The sequence below is a fragment of the Odocoileus virginianus genome, chromosome 12, assembly GCF_023699985.2.
Source record: "Odocoileus virginianus isolate 20LAN1187 ecotype Illinois chromosome 12, Ovbor_1.2, whole genome shotgun sequence".
NCBI lineage: Eukaryota > Metazoa > Chordata > Mammalia > Artiodactyla > Cervidae > Odocoileus > Odocoileus virginianus.
In genome coordinates this window covers 67,699,930-67,720,587 of record NC_069685.1, presented here as the reverse complement: position 1 = coordinate 67,720,587, position 20,658 = coordinate 67,699,930, and the positions used below count along the sequence as shown (strand labels likewise).

Below are 20,658 nucleotides of genomic sequence, written 5' to 3'. Positions count from 1 at the left end.
TGTGACCGGGGTCCCCAACTCCCTTTCTTTTGCCTTCTGTCCACACATCCTGCCAGCCGGCCAGCAGCAGTTCAAAATGCATCTTGGCCTGCCCATCATTAGGGATGCTCACGTGGAGACAAGGTGCCCTCCTCGTGGGTGTGCTCTTCAGCTGAAAGCAAGGGCTGGGAAATAGGTCCCCCGGCTGAAGCGGTGGCCCACAGCAGGCCTCAGTTGGGGCAGGAAGGCGACTGGGTGGGGCGCAAAGCTGTCCGTTGCGCCCGTGGCTGCCCAGGTCAGACCTGCACAGTAACCCCTGCGGCGTCTGGAGTTGCCTGAGGAGCCTGGGGGCTCCAGCTGACTCCCTGACTCTGGCTCGGCAGTGCGTGGAGTCTCCCCCGGGGCCTGTGTGCGCTCTGTCCTGCCAGGCCAGGGTCTGCGGGCTGGCACCTGGGAGGGACTTTGCTAGTCTTAGCCTGCCCGCTTTTTCTTGGGAGTCCTGGCTCAGACCCCCTACTGGGGAGTGAGGAGTGAAAAATAGGCACGCCCACTTCCCTGGAGGGCCCCTGCCAGGTGGAGCGCCCGTGGCCCCTCAGGACGCAGGCTGGCCTTTGACAGAGTGGGCTCCAGGAGAGCGCCCAGCCAGGCCTTTGGGCAGCGTGTGTGGTCTTGGTGGTTGAGGACGCGCTGGGTACAGGGGCCCAGGGGGTCCCTGTGGGGTAAGTCCTGCTGCTAGCTCCGTCTTACAGAGGGGTCCACAGAACAGAGCTGGAGACCCCAGCAGCTCTGGGGAGGGTTTGGTCCCGAGGCCGGCTTCTCCCCGGCCTCTCTCCCCAGCAGCCCTGCTGCCCCTCCCCTCGGGCCCCCTGCTCCCAGAGTTACCCGAGGCTCTCCTGGTGGGTCTGCGGCCCGTCACCCATCCGAGCGCCCTGATCTGAAGGCCAGAGGTGCCCTTCCCTTGGGACCCCACTGTGACGGGGCATCACAAGTGATGGCTGGAAAGGCAAGAAGGCCGGGACCTCTGCCTGGGGGCGACGGAGCTGGAGGGACCTTTGGGGGCCTCTGGCTTGGACACCCCAGTGACTCGGCTCCGCCTGCAGGCGGTTCTCCAGGAGTGCGGCTTCAGGCATGCTGGGAAAACTGTTTCTCGTCTCAGTTTTGTCTGGGCAACCCCTCTGCCACCCCCACTCGCCCTGCTGGGTGAGCTGAGGCGCACGGGCGCTGTCCTGCTGGGAGAGGCCAGCAATGGGCCTGAGGCCGCAGCGGGGAGCCGCGGGGCTGGGTTTGGGCCCGGGAAGAGGCTGCCTGCTGGTTCAGATCCTTTTCCGCGTGCTGCTGGGGACCCGACACGTCGTCAGCGAGCTGCAGACCTGCGATGGGGACCAGGGAGTGGGCGGATGTGGCCTGAGCCCGCGGCTCACAGATGCGGCTGGACGCCGTGGGGTCTGCCCTGGGCTGGCCAGGCGCCCCCGCCCCAGCTAGGAGCCCGCGCTCAGTCCTGACCCACACCACGCGGAGCTGGTCCTGCGGGCCTCTGGAGCCCTGGGCTGGCCACTTGATTTCTAACTCGGACGGTAGCGTAGTGCCCTTTCCCACCACACTAGCTTTGTTTTTTTTAGTAAAGAAGCTTTCAAAAAAAAAAAGAAGAAGCTTTCGTTTGGGGATAATTTCAAACTTACTGAAGAGTTACAGGGAGAAAGTGAACTCAAGAGCCGGGGCCCCATCTGCCCAGACCTCGTCTGCCTACCCTCCCCCTCATGCACCTGTGTGTGTGCACACGTGCATTTGTGTGTGCGTGAGTGCTGACGCAGGCACGCACGATTCTTGGGGGACGAGGGGCAGGCGTCGTGGCCTGCTCTCCGAGGGGGCATCCTGTGAGGACGCGGTTGGCCGTGGGCCATGGGCAGGGGTCAGGGCAGGGTCCGTCTGGTGACTCGGCTCGGGGGTGGAGCCCGCGCGGCTGCTGTTCCTGGGCACGTGTGTGCGCCGCTCTGCAGCTCCTCTCACCCAGGGTGCTGTGGGCACAGCCCGCCTCCCTGGTCCTCCCACTCCTGGCCCCGGGAGCCCCCGTGCCGACAGGATGCCCTTTGCTGGTGCCCAGCGTTTCCTCCGGCTGCTGCGGGGCTGCCCCTCCCACCCCCCGTGCTGTGCGGGGAGTCGGTTCAGAGGCGGCCCCCCACCAGGCTGTCGAGCCAACTTCGAACCAGTTGGGTGTTTGCAGGGCAATGGGTAGCCTTGCAGGCGGTTGTCACCCAAGACCGCATCTTGGTTTCCTACATGGCTCGTGGCCAGCTTGGGCTGTTCTGTGGAAGCAGGGCCTCGACAGGAGAGGGGCCCTGAGGTCAGGGCCTGCTTGCCAGGTCCAGGCAAGTGCGGGCCAGTGGCTGGAGAGCGTGGAGCCCTGCGTGGAGCTGCCCGCTCACTGTCCTCGGCTTTCTCCTGTAACCCAGATGTGGTTCTTCGGGACACAGGCTTGGTGTGACTTGGGCTCTGGTTCTGAGAACTGTCTGACGTGGGACAGACGCTCCCTAAGGGCCGTGAGTGTCACCCGCGCACTGAGAGGTCGGTGCACAAGGGCGCGTTTCTCGGGAGAACCCCCCACTCCAGGCAGCGAGCTCCGTGGCTTGAGCCTTGCGGACGCCTCGTGTGTGCTCAGTGAGTCCAGCTGTGGCTGGAGGGGGGGTGCTGGCCGGGTGTCCCGGCCACCCCGCGCCATGGACAGGGCCAGGATTGTTCCTGCGGGCGCACTTCGCACTGAGGCACGTTTGAGCTGGAGCTTCAGCCTGGTCTGGCCCGGAGCGGGCGCTCAGAAATCGGTGATGGAGACGACGCACAAATGGCTCCTTCTGTTTGACATAAAGAGCGGCGGCTCCCACGGGCCTCGCAGCTGCCCAGTGGGGGCAGCAGGGACCCAGCCAGCTGGCCTGGGGCTCAGGCCGGGGGGTCATTCCCAGGGGCGAGAGCTGCCCTGAGAGGCGAGGGTGGGCAAGGCTGCTCACCGCTGATGTCTCACCAGGGTCCCCGGCCGCGCGGGGGGTGAGTGGCCCCTCCGCTGGCCCCGTCTCCTGCCCTTTGCATCTCTGGCGTGGCCGTCCCCCCAGCCCCTTTCCTGTCCTTCTCTGTAGGCTGGCTGCTGGGCGCCTGGCAGCTCGCTGGCTGTCCGTCCTCAACTGTGGACAGCTCTGTGCCGGAGAGGGTGGGTCTGAGAGCAGAGCCCTGTGTGAATGCTGGATGAGGGTCTCCGCGTCCACCCTGAGCCCCACCCTGCTGCAGGCCGCCTTCCTCCCCGGGCACCCTGCTCAAGAGCTGGGTGCTGTGGGGAGCGCCTGGGACTCCCAGGGCGCTGGGCAGGGGCCCGCTGGCGCGTCAGCGGGAGACGCAAGATGCCAGGCAGCTGGTGCACCCAGCCTCTGCGCGCCGCTGGCTCCTCCGTGGGGTCCCTGGGTTGGTGGGGACCCACCGTGCCCTGCGGTTGCACAGGATGGGGCCGGGGGCCTGGAAGGCGTCTGCGGGGCCCTCCTCCACCCAGCCCTTCACGGGAAGGGGTCCAGGCTGGGGTGAGCCATGGGAAAGCCCAGCACAGCCTCCCACACTTAGAGAAGCTCACGCATATCCAATTCCAGTGTTACACGAGTGGAATTAGATGTTGTGTACACGGATTTTGCCTTTTCGCTTGGCAGTGTTTAGAGGTCTGTAGGTCAGTCAGCGCAGCTTTGCGGCATTCTTCTTATCATAAACGAGCCTTTGTGAGAACTTTGCTCAGTCTTCTTTTGCCCGCAGGGCACCTTCCAGACCTCTTATCAAAGCTTTCCCTCCACCTGAAGCTGCCGCTTAGAGGGCGGCCCTGTGGGGGGAGGCGTGGTGGGTGCTGAGGATCCAAAGCCACCTGCTGCCCCCCGGGCTGGCTCACGGTTTTGACCTGTGTGAGGCTGTCACTCGGGTCTGTGTGCCTGCTTACCTCAGGGGGACTGAGACTCAGAGTGACCACGCAGAGGAGCTCTGACATGAACAGAATCACTCAGCTGGGAGGTGCCTTAAGGGCAGACTCAGAGCCTGAAACGCAGTGGTCTGCATGTTTATTGTCGGGTGGTGACTCTGCGGTTGCAGTCATGTCCATATCTTTGCAGCCCCAGGGATTGTAGCCCACCAGGCTCCTCTGTCCGTGAGAGCACACTCATGCTGGCACGGCCAACTGACTTTTGACGGAGGTACAAAGACAATTCTGTGGAGAGATAACGTCTCTCAGAGGCTCCTTGTCTCTAGGCAAGAATGCTGGAGCAGGTGGGGGATCTTCCTTACCCAGGGATCGAGCCCACATCTCCCGCATTGCAGGCAGATTCTTTACCACTGCACCACCTGGGAAGCCTTTTATTCCAAAAAGAACTAAGATTTCAAAATACCTTTCTTCAGAGAGAGGCAGAGGATTATCACCTCATTATTTTTCCAAAACTTTTTTAACTTTGGGAGCATTTCATGCCTCTGGAAAACTTGCAGGACTGGTACTGTGCACTCCACCTGTGCACAGCTCACTGCGGTTCACCAGTGGTGACACCTGCCTCACCCCACATCTGCGTGCTCTGCGCGTGTGTGTGTGTGCACCAGAGATAGAGCGCGTCTGCACACCCAGGACCCTGCATCTGTGAGCCCCATGCTCCTGTTTGCTGAGAGCACGCCACGCCCCGGAGCACAGCGCAGGAAGCAGGGTGCGCGCGGAGGCGGCAGGACCCTGTGCTGGGCTGTCTGCCCTGTCACTCAGCACCCCACCCCGCCCCCGTGGGCAGCCCTGAGTTTGCCTTCTAGTCTGTGAGTCGAGCTTTCTCTTTTGATGTGTGTGTGGGTTTCCAGTCGTTTCCCCGCCACCTGCTGAGACGTTATCTCTCCACAGAATTGTCTTTGTACCTCCATCAAAAGTCAGTTGGCCGTGCCAGTGTGAGTGTGCTCTGGGCTCTGTCTTCTCTTCTGTTGGCCCAGGTACCTTTCCTGAGCTTTTGATCAAGAAGTTTTACTAACTCTGAAGTTCAGTTTATCAGCCATGCTCGTTTGTGTGTCTGATAGTGTTTTATTGAACAACAGACTGTGGGTTTTGACTTTCTGAGTTCTGCATGTTTCTGCACGTTCCTGTAAGTGCTCATGTCTCTGGGATGTGACTGGGGAACAGTGCGGTCTCTTCGGCTCTGCTTTGGGCTTGCTTAGGCAGGGCTAGGGCAGCCCTGACCTGGAGTCAGGTTTTCCCGCTAGTCAGGCAAGGTTCTTGCGCGTCTTGACCCCGCGCCTGTGAGTTGGGCATCTCTGGTCTGGACGCTGAGAGCCATGCTTCGTGCCTGTGGCGCTCCGGCTCAGGGTGGGCTCTCCCGGCCTGGGCGGTGTCTGACCTTGCCGCTCCTCCATGCCTTGAGGGCCCTTCTGCAGGGCCTAGGCCCTGCCTTCCTCCGCTCACCTTTCTGTCTGGTGAGCTCGGCGGCCGGGGTTCCAGCCCTCCGCTGCCCCCGCTCCCCTGGGCCGAGGCGCTTTGCTTCTCCTGCAGGTTGGCCGACTGGATCTGCCCTCACTGCCGTCTGCCTGGGCTCCTGGGGTGGCCCCTCAGCTCAGGAGCCAACAGGCTGCCTCCCAAGGGCTCAAGAGTTAGATCTCCAGCTTCGGGTCACTCCACAGCAGCCTCCCCACTCCTGGGAGCCCCTGCATGGAACACGGGCGGGTGGGAGGCAGGCGCCGGCCCAGCCAGGCCCATCTGTCCTGTTGGGTCCCGCTCCAGGCGCTTCCGGAAGCCCTGCCTCTGTTCCTTCCATAAGCGCAGGTTGCGCCCTATCACGCTCCCACCCGCCTGGAGGTGGGAGCTCCGGGCTCTGGCGGCCCCTCCTGCTCCTGCCCTGCGCACCTCCTGAGCCCCGGGTGCACCCAGGCCCGTGTGCCGGGTGGTCTGCATGCTCAGGGCCTCCTGCCTTTGCCCCACAGAACTGCGGTGCAACCCCGGCCAGTTCGCCTGCCGCAGCGGTGCCATCCAGTGCATCCCCCTGCCCTGGCGTTGCGACGGCCTGGTGACCTGCGAGGACGGGAGCGACGAGGCCGCCTGTCCGGGTGAGTGCGCATGTGTGAGGCGAGCTGCAGGCCGGGCTCTACCTGAGCCTCCCGTGCGGGAGTTTCAGTGAATCCGTGGGAGAGCCTAGCCATGTTCGGCCTGGCAGCTTTTGAGCTTGGACTGAAGGCCTCCTGGAGTGACCACAGGAGATTATTTCATTGTCCTGCTGAAAGCCTGCTAGAAGTACAACTAAAGACATAAAACCACAGGGACCAAGAAAACGGGGAAAGGTGACCCAGGGCTCAGTCGTGCCCGCGGTGTCTTTGGAAGATGAAAAGCAGATGGCGTTCCCGACAGCCTGCCTGCCAGGGGCTGGAAGGGGGCTGCAGCCACCGTGCCCACAGCCCCTGCCAGCAGCTCCTGCTGTTGTTGAGCCTGGGGTGCGTTTCCGTGGCGCTGGGAAGGTGTGGCGAATGTGGGTGCAGGGGCTCGGACCAGGGGATGTGGTGGGCTTGCAGGGGGCGGTGGTCCTGGCAGCGCTTTTCTGCATCTCCCTCCGCGGTGGGCGGCAGGCCGCCCTGCCCACTCTCTGCTGCAGCCCCGGAGGGTGGTTGACGGCTGGAGGTGGCGTGCGTTTTGTGGGCTCCGCTGTTGGAAAGCGCAGGCTCCCTGTTGTAAGCCCCTTTTTGCTGGAAGTAGCTGCCTGGCCCCTGTTCTCCTGAGCGACCCATCTCTGATGCAGATGGGGCTGTAAACAGCGTGTCAGAGTTTAATGCAAAAGAAGTTACAGCCTTGTTAAGAAGCATTAGAAAAGACTTGAATAAAGAGGGCGTTCTTGGCAAGGAAGGCTTGGTGTGGTGAAGCTACCTGTTGGTCTGTTAGTCTGTGGGTTCAGTGCATCCCTTAAGGGTTTTTGGGAGAATGGAATGAGTCACTTGAGACATCTGGAAGGATCAGATCCCAAGGTAGGGACTGGGAGGAGAGTCAGAGCACGAGGCTTCCTTCACAGCTGGCTCAGGGAAACCAGGCCAACCGTGAGATGGAAGAGCTGCCTGAAACAGAGTGGAGAGACTCGATACATGGCAGGAGGCACCCTCGACCCTGCAGCTGGGGCACTGGGGTCCCCGATGCCCCCGTCCAGAGATCAGCCGCAGGCTACTTGGAGAGAAGCTCCTGGAAGACAGGAGGGGAGCAGACCTGTGTGACCTCGGTGTAGGGAACGGTCGTTTTCAAGTCACAGAAAAGGTAAACTTCGAGATAAAGCAGGGCGTCCCTGGTGGCTCAGGGGTAAAGAATCTGCCTGCAATGCAGGAGACACGGGTTCAATCCCCGATCTGGGAAGATCCCACGTCCCTCAGAGCAGCTTAGCCCACGTGCCACAACTACTGAGCCCGGGTTCCACCATGAGAGAGGCCGCCCCAGGGAGACGCCCATGCACCACAGCCAGAGGGAGGGCCAGGCGGCCACACAGGCCCAGCACAGCTGAAAATAAATGCGGTGGAGACGACCAGTTTTACCAGATTAAAGTTAAGTCTCTCTTTTATCAAAAAGTGCTGATAAAGAATGTGAACAGGCACGCCTCCGAGGGAGATGGTGTAGCCTAGGAAGGATTGTGGTCTAGCAAACGTAGAGAAGGCCTGCGAGGGGACAAGAGCTGGTCAGGCATGTCATAGAGCAGCGAACACGGATGGTACAGAGACAGGTAGAGAGACGCTTTGCGCCGGTGTGGTCAGGCGACAGCGAGCCCCGCTCGGCAGCTGCTCAGGTTGGTGGACCTCAGGACGCTGACCGCCTGGAGCCGGAGAGCCTGTGGGTGGCCTGGCAGTCTGGGTGCTGCTGAGAGGAGGCGCCAGGGCAGCCGCCACGGCAGACAGCTTCCTGAGCTGCCCTCAGGTTTCTCGGGAGGCAGGGAAGGTGTCTGACGTTCCCGTCTCGTCAGGAGGTTTCTGCAGTTTCTTGTGATCCACACAAAGGCTTTAGTGTAGTCAGTGAAGCAGAAGTAGATGGCTTTTGGAATTCCTTTGCTTTTTCTGTGATCCAGTGGATGTTGGCAATTTGATCTCTGGTTCTTCTGGCTTTTCTGAATCCAGTTTATACATTTGGAAGTTCTCGGTTCATGTACTACTGAAGCTTCGCTTAGAGAATTTTCAGCATAAACTTGCTAGCATGTGAGATGAGTGCAATTGTATGGTAGTTTGAACATTCTTTGGCATTGCCCTTCCTTGGGATTGGAATGAAAAATGACTTTTTCCAGTCCTGTGGCCACTGCTGAGTTTTCCAAATTTGGTGGCATATTGAGTGCGGCACTTTAACAACATCATCTTTTAAGATTTTAAATAGCTCAACTGGAATTCCATCATCTCTACTAGCTTTGTTTGTAGTGATGCTTCCTAAGGCCCACTTGACTTCACACTCCAGGATGTCTGGCTCTAGGTGAGTGATCACACCATCGTGGTTATCCGGGTCATGAAGACTTATTTGGTGCAGTTGTTCTGTGTAGTCTTGCTACCTCTTGTACCTCTCATCTTCTTCAGTTAGGTCCTTACTGTCTCTGTCCTTTATTGTGCCCATCATTGCATGAAATGTTCCCTTTACAGATCCAGATTTTTTTGAAGCGATCTGTGGTCTTTCCCATTCTGTTCTTTTCCTTTGCTTCTTTGCATTGTTGAAGAAGGCTTTCGGATTCATCCCTTCTTGCTATTCTCTGAAAACTCTGCATTCAGTTGGGTGTATCTTTCCTTTTCTCCTCTGCCTTTTGCTTCTCTTCTTTTCTCAGCTACTTGTAAAACCTCCTCAGACAATCACTTTGCCTTCTTGCATTTCTTTTTCTTACGTCTGGTTTTGGTCATTGTCTCCTGTACAGTGTTACAAATCTCCATCCATAGTTTTTCAGATAATCTGTCTAGCAGATCTAATCCTTTGAATCTATTTGTCACCTGCACTGTATCGTCATAAGGGATTTGGTTTAGGTCATACGTGAATGGTCTAGTGGTTTTCCCTACTTCAGTTTAAGACTGAATTTTGTAGTAAGGACTTCATGATCTGAGCCGCAGTCAGCTCCAGGTCTTGTTTTTGCTGACTCTATAATAGAGTTTCTCCATCTTTGGCTGCAAATAATATAATCAGTCTGACTTCTGTGTTGACCATCTGGTGATGTCCATGTGTGGAGTCTTCTCTTGTGTTGTTGGAAGAGGGTGTTTGCTGTGACCAGTGCGTTCTCTTGGCAAAACTGTTAGCCTTTTTTTTCCCTGCTTCATTCTATACTCCAAGGCCAAAGTTGCCTGTTACTCCAGGTATCTCTTGACTTCCTACCTTTGCATTCCAGTCTCCTGTGATGAGGACATCTTTTTTGGTGTTAGTTCTAGAAGGTCTTGTAGGTCTTCAGAGAACCATCAACTTCAGCGTCTTCGGCAGTAGTGGCTGGAGCATAGACTTGGATTGCTGTTATGTGAGTGGCTGAGGGTGTATCATGTTTTGTTTAGCCAGGCGCTTATGTGTGGGCCTTTAGGTTGTTCCTGTTAGTTTGCTGTTATAGATAATGTCACAGTGAGTAACCTTGTGCATATATGGGGTTGGGGGAGACTTTTCTGTTTGCGGGTTGGAGAAGTATCTGTGATGTGAATTCTTACATGTTAGATTGTTGGGTCAGGTATGTAGCTTTGCAGATTCCTCACTCTGCCACTGTGGGCCTAGGGTTTAGCTTTCGAGGTTCAAATAAGTCAGCAGTGAGTTCCTGTGACGGTAAGAGGCGCTTGAGGCTGACAAACGGTAACCGGAACCAGATGCTGGAACAACGAGGGTGACCAGGTGCCTTTCAGCATGCGGTCACCTTTTCCGCGTTATCACCTGTCCTCCCGTCTTTAGACCTCTGTCGTCCTCTCTGCCACTGTGTTTGTCTCTGTGACTCTGCCTTCTTTAAAGTCTCGCTGCTGGCCGCTCTCGCCTTCGGAGATGGCCCACACTCTGTGGAGCGTTCCTCTCTAAATAGCACTTTGTCTCTGGAAGCTGAGCTTCTTGAAGTCCTGCGCGCAGGTGAATCTCAGCTTCAGGACCGTGACTTAACATCCTGTCTGGGTTATGCGTCTCAAGAGCTCCCTGCTGTTAACAGTTGCTGGGTGGGACGCGCCCGATTCAGGAATCACTTCGTAATGTCAGTAGGAGCGTCACCATCATTCAGTTGAGTAGTTTTTTAACTAGTTTGGCTGGTAAACTGTCTTTGTGGTTGTGTCTGTTAACCTTCATAAGACTCACTGCAGAGAAGACAAGCCCATATCATCCCGGAAGGGGCTGCCGAGAAAAAAAATGCAGCTCTGACCAGTTATAAGCAGACCAGACATGGATCATAGGTCCCCAGTGCTCCTCCTGAGCTCAGGCTCCGTACCTCCCCCTCCTCCCGAAGTGCTCCTCCTGTGCTCAGGCTCCGTACCTCCCCCTCCTCCCGCAGTGCTCCCCCTGTGCTCAAGCTCCGTACCTCACCCTCCTCCCACAGTGCTCCTCCTGTGCTCAGGCTCCGTACCTCCCCCTCCTCCCGCAGTGCTCCTCCTGTGCTCAGGCTCCGTACCTCCCCCTCCTCCCGAAGTGCTCCCCTGTGCTCAGGCTCCGTACCTCCCCCTCCTCCCGCAGTGCTCCCCTGTGCTCAGGCTCCGCACCTCCCCCTCCTCCCGCAGTGCTCCCCCTGTGCTCAAGCTCCGTACCTCACCCTCCTCCCGCAGTGCTCCTCCTGTGCTCAGGCTCCGTACCTCACCCTCCTCCCACAGTGCTCCTCCTGTGCTCAGGCTCTGTACCTCCCCCTCCTCCCGCAGTGCTCCCCCTGTGCTCAAGCTCCGTACCTCACCCTCCTCCCACAGTGCTCCTCCTGTGCTCAGGCTCTGTACCTCACCCTCCTCCCACAGTGCTCCCCCGTGCTCAGGCTCCGTACCTCCCCCTCCTCCCGCAGTGCTCCCCTGTGCTCAGGCTCCGTACCTCCCCCTCCTCCCGCAGTGCTCCCCCTGTGCTCAGGCTCCGTACCTCCCCCTCCTCCCGCAGTGCTCCCCCTGTGCTCAGGCTCCACACCTCCCCCTCCTCCCGCAGTGCTCCCCTGTGCTCAGGCTCCGCACCTCCCCCTCCTCCCGCAGTGCTCCCCTGTGCTCAGGCTCCGCACCTCCCCCTCCTCCCACAGTGCTCCCCCTGTGCTCAAGCTCCGCACCTCCCCCTCCTCCCGCAGTGCTCCCCTGTGCTCAGGCTCCGCACCTCCCCCTCCTCCCGCAGTGCTCCCCTGTGCTCAGGCTCCGTACCTCACCCTCCTCCCACAGTGCTCCTCCTGTGCTCAGGCTCCGTACCTCCCCCTCCTCCCGCAGTGCTCCCCTGTGCTCAGGCTCCGCACCTCCCCCTCCTCCCGCAGTGCTCCCCTGTGCTCAGGCTCCGCACCTCCCCCTCCTCCCGCAGTGCTCCCCCTGTGCTCAGGCTCCGTACCTCCCCGTACTCCCGCAGTGCTCCTCCTGTGCTCAGGCTCCGCACCTCCCCCTCCTCCCGCAGTGCTCCCCCTGTGCTCAGGCTCCGTACCTCCCCCTCCTCCCGCAGTGCTCCCCTGTGCTCAGGCTCCGCACCTCCCCCTCCTCCCACAGTGCTCCTCCTGTGCTCAGGCTCCGTACCTCCCCCTCCTCCCGCAGTGCTCCCCTGTGCTCAGGCTCCGTACCTCACCCTCCTCCCGCAGTGCTCCCCTGTGCTCAGGCTCCGTACCTCCCCCTCCTCCCGCAGTGCTCCTCCTGTGCTCAGGCTCCATACCTCCCCCTCCTCCCGCAGTGCTCCTCCTGTGCTCAGGCTCCGTACGTCCCCCTCCTCCCGCAGTGCTCCCCTGTGCTCAGGCTCCGTACCTCCCCCTCCTCCCACAGTGCTCCCCTGTGCTCAGGCTCCGTACCTCCCCCTCCTCCCGCAGTGCTCCCCTGTGCTCAGGCTCCGCACCTCCCCCTCCTCCCACAGTGCTCCCCTGTGCTCAGGCTCCGCACCTCCCCCTCCTCCCGCAGTGCTCCCCTGTGCTCAGGCTCCGCACCTCCCCCTCCTCCCGCAGTGCTCCCCTGTGCTCAGGCTCCGTACCTCCCCCTCCTCCCGCAGTGCTCCCCTGTGCTCAGGCTCCGCACCTCCCCCTCCTCCCGCAGTGCTCCCCTGTGCTCAGGCTCCGCACCTCCCCCTCCTCCCGCAGTGCTCCCCTGTGCTCAGGCTCCGCACCTCCCCCTCCTCCCGCAGTGCTCCTCCTGTGCTCAGGCTCCGTACCTCCCCCTCCTCCCGCAGTGCTCCTCCTGTGCTCAGGCTCCGTACCTCCCCCTCCTCCCGCAGTGCTCCTCCTGTGCTCAGGCTCCGTACCTCCCCCTCCTCCCGCAGTGCTCCCCTGTGCTCAGGCTCCGTACCTCCCCCTCCTCCCGCAGTGCTCCCCTGTGCTCAGGCTCCGTACCTCCCCCTCCTCCCACAGTGCTCCTCCTGTGCTCAGGCTCCGTACCTCCCCCTCCTCCCGCAGTGCTCCCCTGTGCTCAGGCTCCGTACCTCCCCCTCCTCCCGCAGTGCTCCCCTGTGCTCAGGCTCCGTACCTCCCCCTCCTCCCGCAGTGCTCCCCCTGTGCTCAGGCTCCGTACCTCCCCCTCCTCCCGCAGTGCTCCTCCTGTGCTCAAGCTCCGTACCTCCCCCTCCTCCCGCAGTGCTCCCCTGTGCTCAGGCTCCGTACCTCCCCCTCCTCCCGCAGTGCTCCCCTGTGCTCAGGCTCCGTACCTCCCCCTCCTCCCGCAGTGCTCCTCCTGTGCTCAGGCTCCGTACCTCCCCCTCCTCCCGCAGTGCTCCCCTGTGCTCAGGCTCCGCACCTCCCCCTCCTCCCGCAGTGCTCCCCTGTGCTCAGGCTCCGTACCTCACCCTCCTCCCGCAGTGCTCCCCCTGTGCTCAGGCTCCGTACCTCCCCCTCCTCCCGCAGTGCTCCCCTGTGCTCAGGCTCTGTACCTCCCCCTTCTCCCGCAGTGCTCCCCTGTGCTCAGGCTCCGCACCTCCCCCTCCTCCCGCAGTGCTCCCCTGTGCTCAGGCTCCGTACCTCCCCCTCCTCCCGCAGTGCTCCCCTGTGCTCAGGCTCTGTACCTCCCCCTCCTCCCGCAGTGCTCCCCTGTGCTCAGGCTCCGTACGTCCCCCTCCTCCCGCAGTGCTCCCCTGTGCTCAGGCTCCGTACCTCCCCCTCCTCCCACAGTGCTCCTGTGCCATCACAGGAAGGTACAGCCCCTTCTGTGGACTCAGACCTGAGACGTTCATGGGCCAGGATCATGGAAGGAGGCCGCTTTTGGACATGGAACTAGCTGTGCGTTTACAGTTTTTCTCTCTGTGCTGCACACATTGTCCACATCATGCTGGTGTCCCCACGGGAAAGAGACAGAGGTGGCAGCCCTGGGCTCCCCCAGACCTTGATACCCCCCCCCGAGTGCAGTGCCTGGCCCCCCTGAGGGCAGAGAGAATCATTTGAAGGAACACGGGCAGCATAACAGAAAGCCCGTTGGTAACCATGTGCCTGTGGGCTCTCCAGCTTTAGAAAGCCTGTGCTGTCTAAAGGAGGCATTGGATTTTGGACCGCGGTTCTTGACCTGTTTGGTGTGAGACAAGGCAGGGTGCCCGCAGCCCGCACAGGTGCATCTGGACACAAAGTGGGCTCACATTCTGTCTTTTATCCACAAGTCCTCTCCGCTTCCGACAGCCGAGTGCCCCGTGGGCTCCACCACTGCCCTGGGTGGCTGTCTCGAGAGGAGCGCCCTTTCGGAGCCGTCAGGGCCGTGCTCGGGCTGGATTCCAGGCTTGGAGCGGCCCCGGCCCCAGCTCAGGAGTGAGGCTGAGGTCCCCGCTCTCAGGGCTCAGGGCCCCCGGCTCCCGGGACACTCAGGCCGTGTGTGCTGGGTGGGGGGTGCTGAGCGGGGAGCCGGGAAGGCAGACGCAGGTGTGCGGATGTGCAGAGGAACGGTGCAGATGCTCCGTGCTCTGGGTTGCCTGCCCCACCCTCCGCAGGCTGCAGATGGCTTCCCCACAGGCTGCCTCCTGGCCACCTGGCGCCCGGCGCCCCCAGCAGGGCTGGGCCTCCACCTCCCCTGTGCCCCAGATTCCTTCTCTGAGCAGTCTGACTGGTCCTGACCGAGTGCCCAGGGCTCTGCGTGGTGGAACCCAGTGGAAGCACAGGTCTTGCTCGTTGGAGTGGCCAGGAGGGAGTGTGCAGTGCAGCCACTTGGGGCGAGCCTCCCCATGCCTGAGCCGGCCCCCAGGCATGTCCCAGGCATGCCCACGCTGTGCCCTGCGAACCCCTGAGCCCCGCAGGGACCTGCCAGCCCCTTTGCCGGCCGCCCTGGGCCCCGGCTCTGCACGCTCGCCCTGCATCAGAGCTACTGGCTGCAGCCTCCCCCAGAAGGAGAGCAGTGGTGCCCAGGTGTGTGCCTGGGGCCCCCGACATGGAGGGAGCCCCCTCCCCGGGTGGGAAAGAGAGCACTAGAGCCTCTCTCAGGCCTGGGGGCACAGTTGATGGGTGGGGGTGCTTGGCAAGCTGATCCCTCTGTTTCTGAGACGGGCTGTGGGAACTCCGAGGAAGCTCTGCCCAGCCGTTGGTGCAGGCGGCACAGAGTTCCGGGGCCTCGGGTGCAGACACGGCCGCTCCACCAGCCGGGGGCCGAGGGGAGCCCCAACACTGTCGCTGCTGGCAGCACACAGCTCCGGGGCCTCGGGGTGCAGACATGGCCGCTCCACCAGCCAGGAGCCAAGGGGAGCCCCACAGCTGTCACATTAGAGAGCCCCTCACGGGGCCTGCATGGCCAGCAAAAGTGACCTTCCCGCATGTAAAATGATCAAAGCTGTTGTAGTGTTAAGCTCACACCGCAAACCATGAACTTGTGTTTGACACGATCCCAATACTTTTAAGGATCTGTATACAGAAGGGAGGCTGGAAGGGCAGCCACCTCTAGAATAGTAACAGTTGGTCTGTTTTCCCCTTTTCAGACTTTTGTGATTCGTGATTCTGAAGTATTTTATTTTGGATGTGTGTTATCTTATACTGAGAAAAAGTAAAGGTGATTAAGTAAAAACATCGGGGAATGCCTTGGGGGTCCAGTGGTCAGGACTCCCGCGCTTTGCACTGCAAACTCCGCTGCTGCTTGGAGAATTAGGGTCTTGCTGCCACAATCAGACGGGTTTACGGCACCTCCCACCACCCCGTTGTCCTGCCCACTGGACTCACCCCTGCACAAGCCCACAGTGTGTGTGTGTGTGTGCAGGTGTCCACAGCGTGGTGTGTCTGCAGACCGCGGTGGCCGCTGTGCTGACCTTGCAGCCGTGTCCTCTGCGGGGCCCGCGGGTGGGGCGCAGAGCCATGGGGACGTGGCCTCCAGCGGGCCTGCTGCTGCCCCAGGCGAATCTCACTCCCCTGGGCCTCCTCACTCGAGCCTGCAAGTCACCTTTGGACCACACACACAGAGCTGGCGTCTGCCTCCCCCTGCACCTTATGTTCACGCTTGGGCCATGCTGCAGGCCTGTTGCGCGGGTGCCCGGGACCTGGCCTTGAGGGTGAGGGAGGGGCAGGCGGGCAGAGTGGGGTCCCTGCCTGGGCTCCACAGGGAGCCCCTGGGCCAGAGCTGTGGGGGTTCAGCAGGAAGGCTGACGGCGCTGGGCCCGCAGGGGCCTGTTAGGAAGCACAGCGGGGAGGCCCCATTTCGTGAAGAATGAAGACTTCCTGGGCGCACTCAGTGAGACGCGTGTGTGACCCGTGAGGCATGAACTGCACGTTTGAAAGGTTCTGAGGAAGCCTGAATAGACGGGATCGCTGAGCGGCGCAGCCGTCTGCCTGCCGGCGGTTCCGTCTGGCACCTTGCCCTCCGATGTGTTTGCAGCCAGTGCTCTCTGTTTTCAGAAGTGAGCGGGCAGGCACGTCCCCACCATGGGAAGGAGGCTGTGGACCCCAGGCCAGGCCGGGCGCGCGGCGGCGACCCCTCGCACCTGCACGCCATGAGCGTGGCGCAGCCTGTGCGGTTCGGCAGTAAGTTGCAGGCCTGCCCTGGCGCTGACCCGGGGCGCACCCCACGGGCACCCCGAAACCCCTTCAGGCCTCCTCTGGTGGCTGAGGCGGCAGGGTGACCTGCCCAGGGCCTCCTGGCCAGGTGGGAAAGCCAAGACCAGCACCAGGCCCTGGAGCTTTTCCCCACGCAGTGCTTGCCACTTGGGGCCCAGGTGGATCGCCTTTTGGTCTGTGGAGGAGGCCGCCCTGCCTCTGCTTAAAAAAAATTGTTAGTAACTAGTTACTTAGTGACCTTCCTACAGCCTCAGCTCAGAAGAGTGCAGGAAGACTGAAGGGCGGCCACGGCCTGAGCAGCTGGGAGCAGATGGGCGTGGGCCTGGGTGGGGCGCTCCGCCGCCTGCCCGGGGGCCCGCCATCCTGTCTGCCGCTTTACCCAGTGGGCGCAGCGGCCCATCCTGACCACCCCAGCCCCCCATCAGCAAGCCCGCACCCCCAGCCTCAGTGTCCCCCCACAGCCTCAGTGTCCCCACTCAGTGTCCCCACAGCCTCAGTGTACCCCTCAGTGTCCCCCCTCAGTGTCCCCCCTCAGTGTCCCCCCTCAGTGTCCCCACAGACTCAGTGCCCCCCTCAGTGTCCCCTCAGTGTCCCCTCAGTGTCCCCTCAGTGTCCCCACAGACTCAGTGTACCCCTCAGTGTCCCCACAGACTCAGTGTCCCCCCTCAGTGTCCCCTTCAGTGTCCCCATAGACTCAGTGTACCCCTCAGTGTCCCCACAGCCTCAGTGTACCCCTCAGTGTCCCCCCCTCAGTGTACCCCTCAGTGTCCCCCCTCAGTGTCCCCCCTCAGTGTCCCCCCTCAGTGTCCCCCCCTCAGTGTCCGCCCTCAGTGTCCCCTCAGTGTCCCCCCTCAGTGTCCCCACAGCCTCAGTGTCCCCCCTCAGTGTCCCCCCTCAGTGTCCCCCCTCAGTGTCCCCACAGACTCAGTGTCCCCTCAGTGTCCCCCCTCAGTGTCCCCACAGCCTCAGTGTACCCCCTCAGTGTCCCCCCTCAGTGTCCCCACAGCCTCAGTGTACCCCTCAGTGTCCTCCCTCAGTGTCCCCTCAGTGTCCCCCCTCAGTGTCCCCACAGCCTCAGTGTCCCCCCTCAGTGTCCCCCCTCAGTGTCCCCTCAGCCTCAGTGTCCGCCCTCAGTGTCCCCTCAGTGTCCCCCCCTCAGTGTCCCCACAGCCTCAGTGTCCCCCCACAGCCTCAGTGTCCCCACTCAGTGTCCCCCCTCAGTGTCCCCACAGACTCAGTGTACCCCTCAGTGTCCCCCCTCAGTGTCCCCACCCTCAGTGTTCCCCCCTCAGTGTCCCCACAGCCTCAGTGTCCCCTCAGTGTCCCCCCTCAGTGTCCCCTCAGCCTCAGTGTCCCCCCTCAGTGTCCCCACAGACTCAGTGTACCCCGCAGTGTCCCCACAGACTCAGTGTCCCCCCTCAGTGTCCCCCCTCAGTGTCCCCCCTCAGTGTCCCCTCAGCCTCAGTGTCCCCCCTCAGTGTCCCCCTCAGTGTCCCTCCTCAGTGTCCCCCTCAGTGTCCCCCCTCAGTGTCCTCCCTCAGTGTCCCCCTCAGTGTCCCCTCAGTGTCCCCCCTCAGTGTCCCCCTCAGTGTCCCCCCTCAGTGTCCCCCCTCAGTGTCCCCCCTCAGTGTCCCCCTCAGTGTCCCCCTCAGTGTCCCCCTCAGTGTCCTCCCTCAGTGTCCCCTCAGTGTCCCCCCTCAGTGTCCTCCCTCAGTGTCCCCCCTCAGTGTCCCCCCTCAGTGTCCCTCCCTCAGTGTCCCCTCAGTGTCCCCCTCAGTGTCCCCTCAGTGTCCCCCCTCAGTGTCCTCAGCCCTCAGTGTCCCCCTCAGTGTCCTCCCTCAGTGTCCCCCCTCAGTGTCCCCCCTCAGTGTCCTCCCTCAGTGTCCCCTCAGTGTCCCCCTCAGTGTCCTCCCTCAGTGTCCTCCCTCAGTGTCCCCCTCAGTGTCCCTCAGCCTCAGTGTCCCCCCTCAGTGTCCCCACAGACTCAGTGTACCCCTCAGTGTCCCCACAGCCTCAGTGTACCCCTCAGTGTCCCCCCCTCAGTGTCCCCCCTCAGTGTCCCCTCAGCCTCAGTGTCCCCACAGCCTCAGTGTACCCCTCAGTGTCCCCCCTCAGTGTCCCCCCTCAGTGTCCCCACAGCCTCAGTGTCCCCCCTCTGTCCCCTCAGTGTCCCCCCTCAGTGTCCCCACAGCCTCAGTGTCCCCCCTCAGTGTCCCCACAGCCTCAGTGTCCCCCCTCAGTGTCCCCCCCTCAGTGTCCCCCCTCAGTGTCCCCCCTCAGTGTCCCCACAGACTCAGTGTCCCCTCAGTGTCCCCCCTCAGTGTCCCCACAGCCTCAGTGTACCCCTCAGTGTCCCCCCTCAGTGTCCCCACAGCCTCAGTGTACCCCTCAGTGTCCCCACAGACTCAGTGTCCCCTCAGTGTCCCCCCTCAGTGTCCCCACAGCCTCAGTGTACCCCTCAGTGTCCCCCCTCAGTGTCCCCACAGCCTCAGTGTACCCCTCAGTGTCCCCCCTCAGTGTCCCCACAGCCTCAGTGTACCCCTCAGTGTCCCCCCTCAGTGTCCCCCCCTCAGTGTCCCCCCCCTCAGTGTCCACCCTCAGTGTCCCCTCAGCCTCAGTGTCCCCCCTCAGTGTCCCCCTCAGTGTCCCCACAGCCCTCAGTGTACCCCTCAGTGTCCTCCCTCAGTGTCCCCTCAGTGTCCCCCCCTCAGTGTCCCCACAGCCTCACTGTACCCCTCAGTGTCCCCCCCTCAGTGTCCCCCCCTCAGTGTCCCCTCAGCCTCAGTGTCCCCCCTCAGTGTCCCCCCTCAGTGTCCCCACAGCCTCAGTGTCCCCTCAGTGTCCCCCCTCAGTGTCCCCCCTCAGTGTCCCCTCAGTGTCCCCCCTCAGTGTCCCCTCAGTGTCCTCCCTCAGTGTCCCCACAGCCTCAGTGTCCCCCTCAGTGTCCCCCCTCAGTGTCCCCCCTCAGTCCCTCAGTGTCCCCCCTCAGTGTCCCCCCCTCAGTGTCCCCCCTCAGTGTCCCCCCTCAGTGTCCCCACAGACTCAGTGCACCCCTCAGTGTCCATCCCTCAGCTGATCCCCCCTCAGACTGTCCCCCTCAGTGTCCCCCCCTCAGTGTCCCCACCAGACTCAGTGCCCCCATCAGTCGTCCCCCCTCAGTGTCCCCCCTCAGTGTCCCCCCTCAGTGTCCCCACAGATCAGTCGCCCCCCTCAGTGTCCCCCCCTCAGTGTCCCCACAGACTCAGTGCCCCCCTCAGTGTCCCTCAGTGTCCCTCAGTGTCCCCCCTCAGTGTCCCCCCTCAGTGTCCCCCCTCAGTGTCCCCACAGACTCAGTGCCCCCCTCAGTGTCCCCCCCTCAGTGTCCCCTCAGTGTCCCCCCTCAGTGTCCCCTCAGGTGTCCCCCTCAGTGTCACCCCTGTGCCCCCTCAGTGTCCCCCCTCAGTGTCCCCCCTGTGTCCCCTCAGTGTCCCCCTCAGTGTCCCCCCTCAGTGTCCTCCCTCAGTGTCCCCTCAGTGTCCCCCCTCAGTGTCCCCCCCTCAGTGTCCCCTCTGTGTCCCCCCTGTGTCCCCTCAGTGTCCCCCCTCAGTGTCCCCTCAGTGTCCCCCCTCAGTGTCCCCCCTCAGTGTCCTGTCCCCCCTCAGTGTCCCCCCTGTGTCCCCTCAGTGTCCCCCCTCAGTGTCCCCCCTCAGTGTCCTCCCTCAGTGTCCCCTCAGTGTCCCCTCAGTGTCCTCCCTCAGTGTCCCCCCTCAGTGTCCCCCCTGTGTCCCCTCAGTGTCCTCCCTCAGTGTCCCCTCTCAGTGTCCCCCCTCAGTGTCCCCACAGACTCAGTGCCCCCCTCAGTGTCCCCCCTGTGTCCCCCCTCACTGTACCCCCCTCAGCCTCAGTGTCCCCCCTGTGTCCCCCCTCAGTGTCCCCACAGCCTCAGTGTCCCCTCAGTGTCCCCCCAGTGTCCCCCCTCAGTGTCCCCTCAGCCTCAGTGTCCCCCCTCAGTGTCCCCCCTCAGCCTCAGTGTCCCCTCAGTGTCCCCCCTCAGTGTCCCCACAGCCTCAGTGTCCCCCCTCAGTGTCCCCTCTGTGTCCCCCCTTAGTGCCCCCCCAGGCCCCCGAGCCGTGTGGCCGGCGCTGTGTGGTGGCCTGGCGGGTCCTGACTGGGGCCGCCTGCCCGTCCTGCATGTTTCCTAGGGAAGTGTCCCCCTCAGTGTCCCCCCTCAGTGCCCCCCCAGGCCCCTGAGCGTGGCTGCCGCTGTGTGGTGGCCTGGCGGGTCCTGACTGGGGCCGCCTGCCCGTCCTGCATGTTTCCTAGGGAAGTGTCCCGCGGGGTGGCACCATTATGAGGGCACGGCCAGCTGCTACCGTGTCTACCTGAGCGGCGAGAGCTACTGGGACGCGGCGCAGACCTGCCAGCGCGTGAACGGCTCCCTGGCCACCTTCTCCACCGACCAGGAGCTGCGCTTCGTGCTGGCCCAGGAGTGGGAGCAGCCGGAGCGGAGCTTCGCCTGGCAGGACCAGCACAAGTGAGCCGGGCGGGCCTGGGCCGCAGGGCACGTGGGGCGCATGGAGGGCGTCAGGGTGGGGGCTCGCAGCGGCGGCTCTCAGAGGGCAGGGATGGCGCCTGCGGTGGC

At 62.3% G+C, this 20,658-nt stretch overlaps 1 protein-coding gene across 3 annotated transcripts in view; it reads left to right on the top strand.

Annotated features, from left to right (window-relative positions):
* The window catches only part of DGCR2 (DiGeorge syndrome critical region gene 2), a 32,457-nt gene that overhangs the window by 1,249 nt on the left and 10,550 nt on the right, over positions 1–20,658 (top strand). Inside the window, exons 2-4 of one of the 3 annotated variants that reach the window (XM_020903467.2) lie at positions 5,932–6,054; positions 15,879–16,004; positions 20,340–20,550. In XM_020903467.2, coding sequence (XP_020759126.1) covers positions 5,932–6,054; positions 15,879–16,004; positions 20,340–20,550 — 460 coding nt within the window. Of the gene's footprint in view, positions 1–5,931; positions 6,055–15,878; positions 16,007–20,332; positions 20,551–20,658 lie in introns of all 3 variants that reach the window. The other 2 variants (XM_070475765.1, XM_070475766.1) reach the window with 2 other exon arrangements.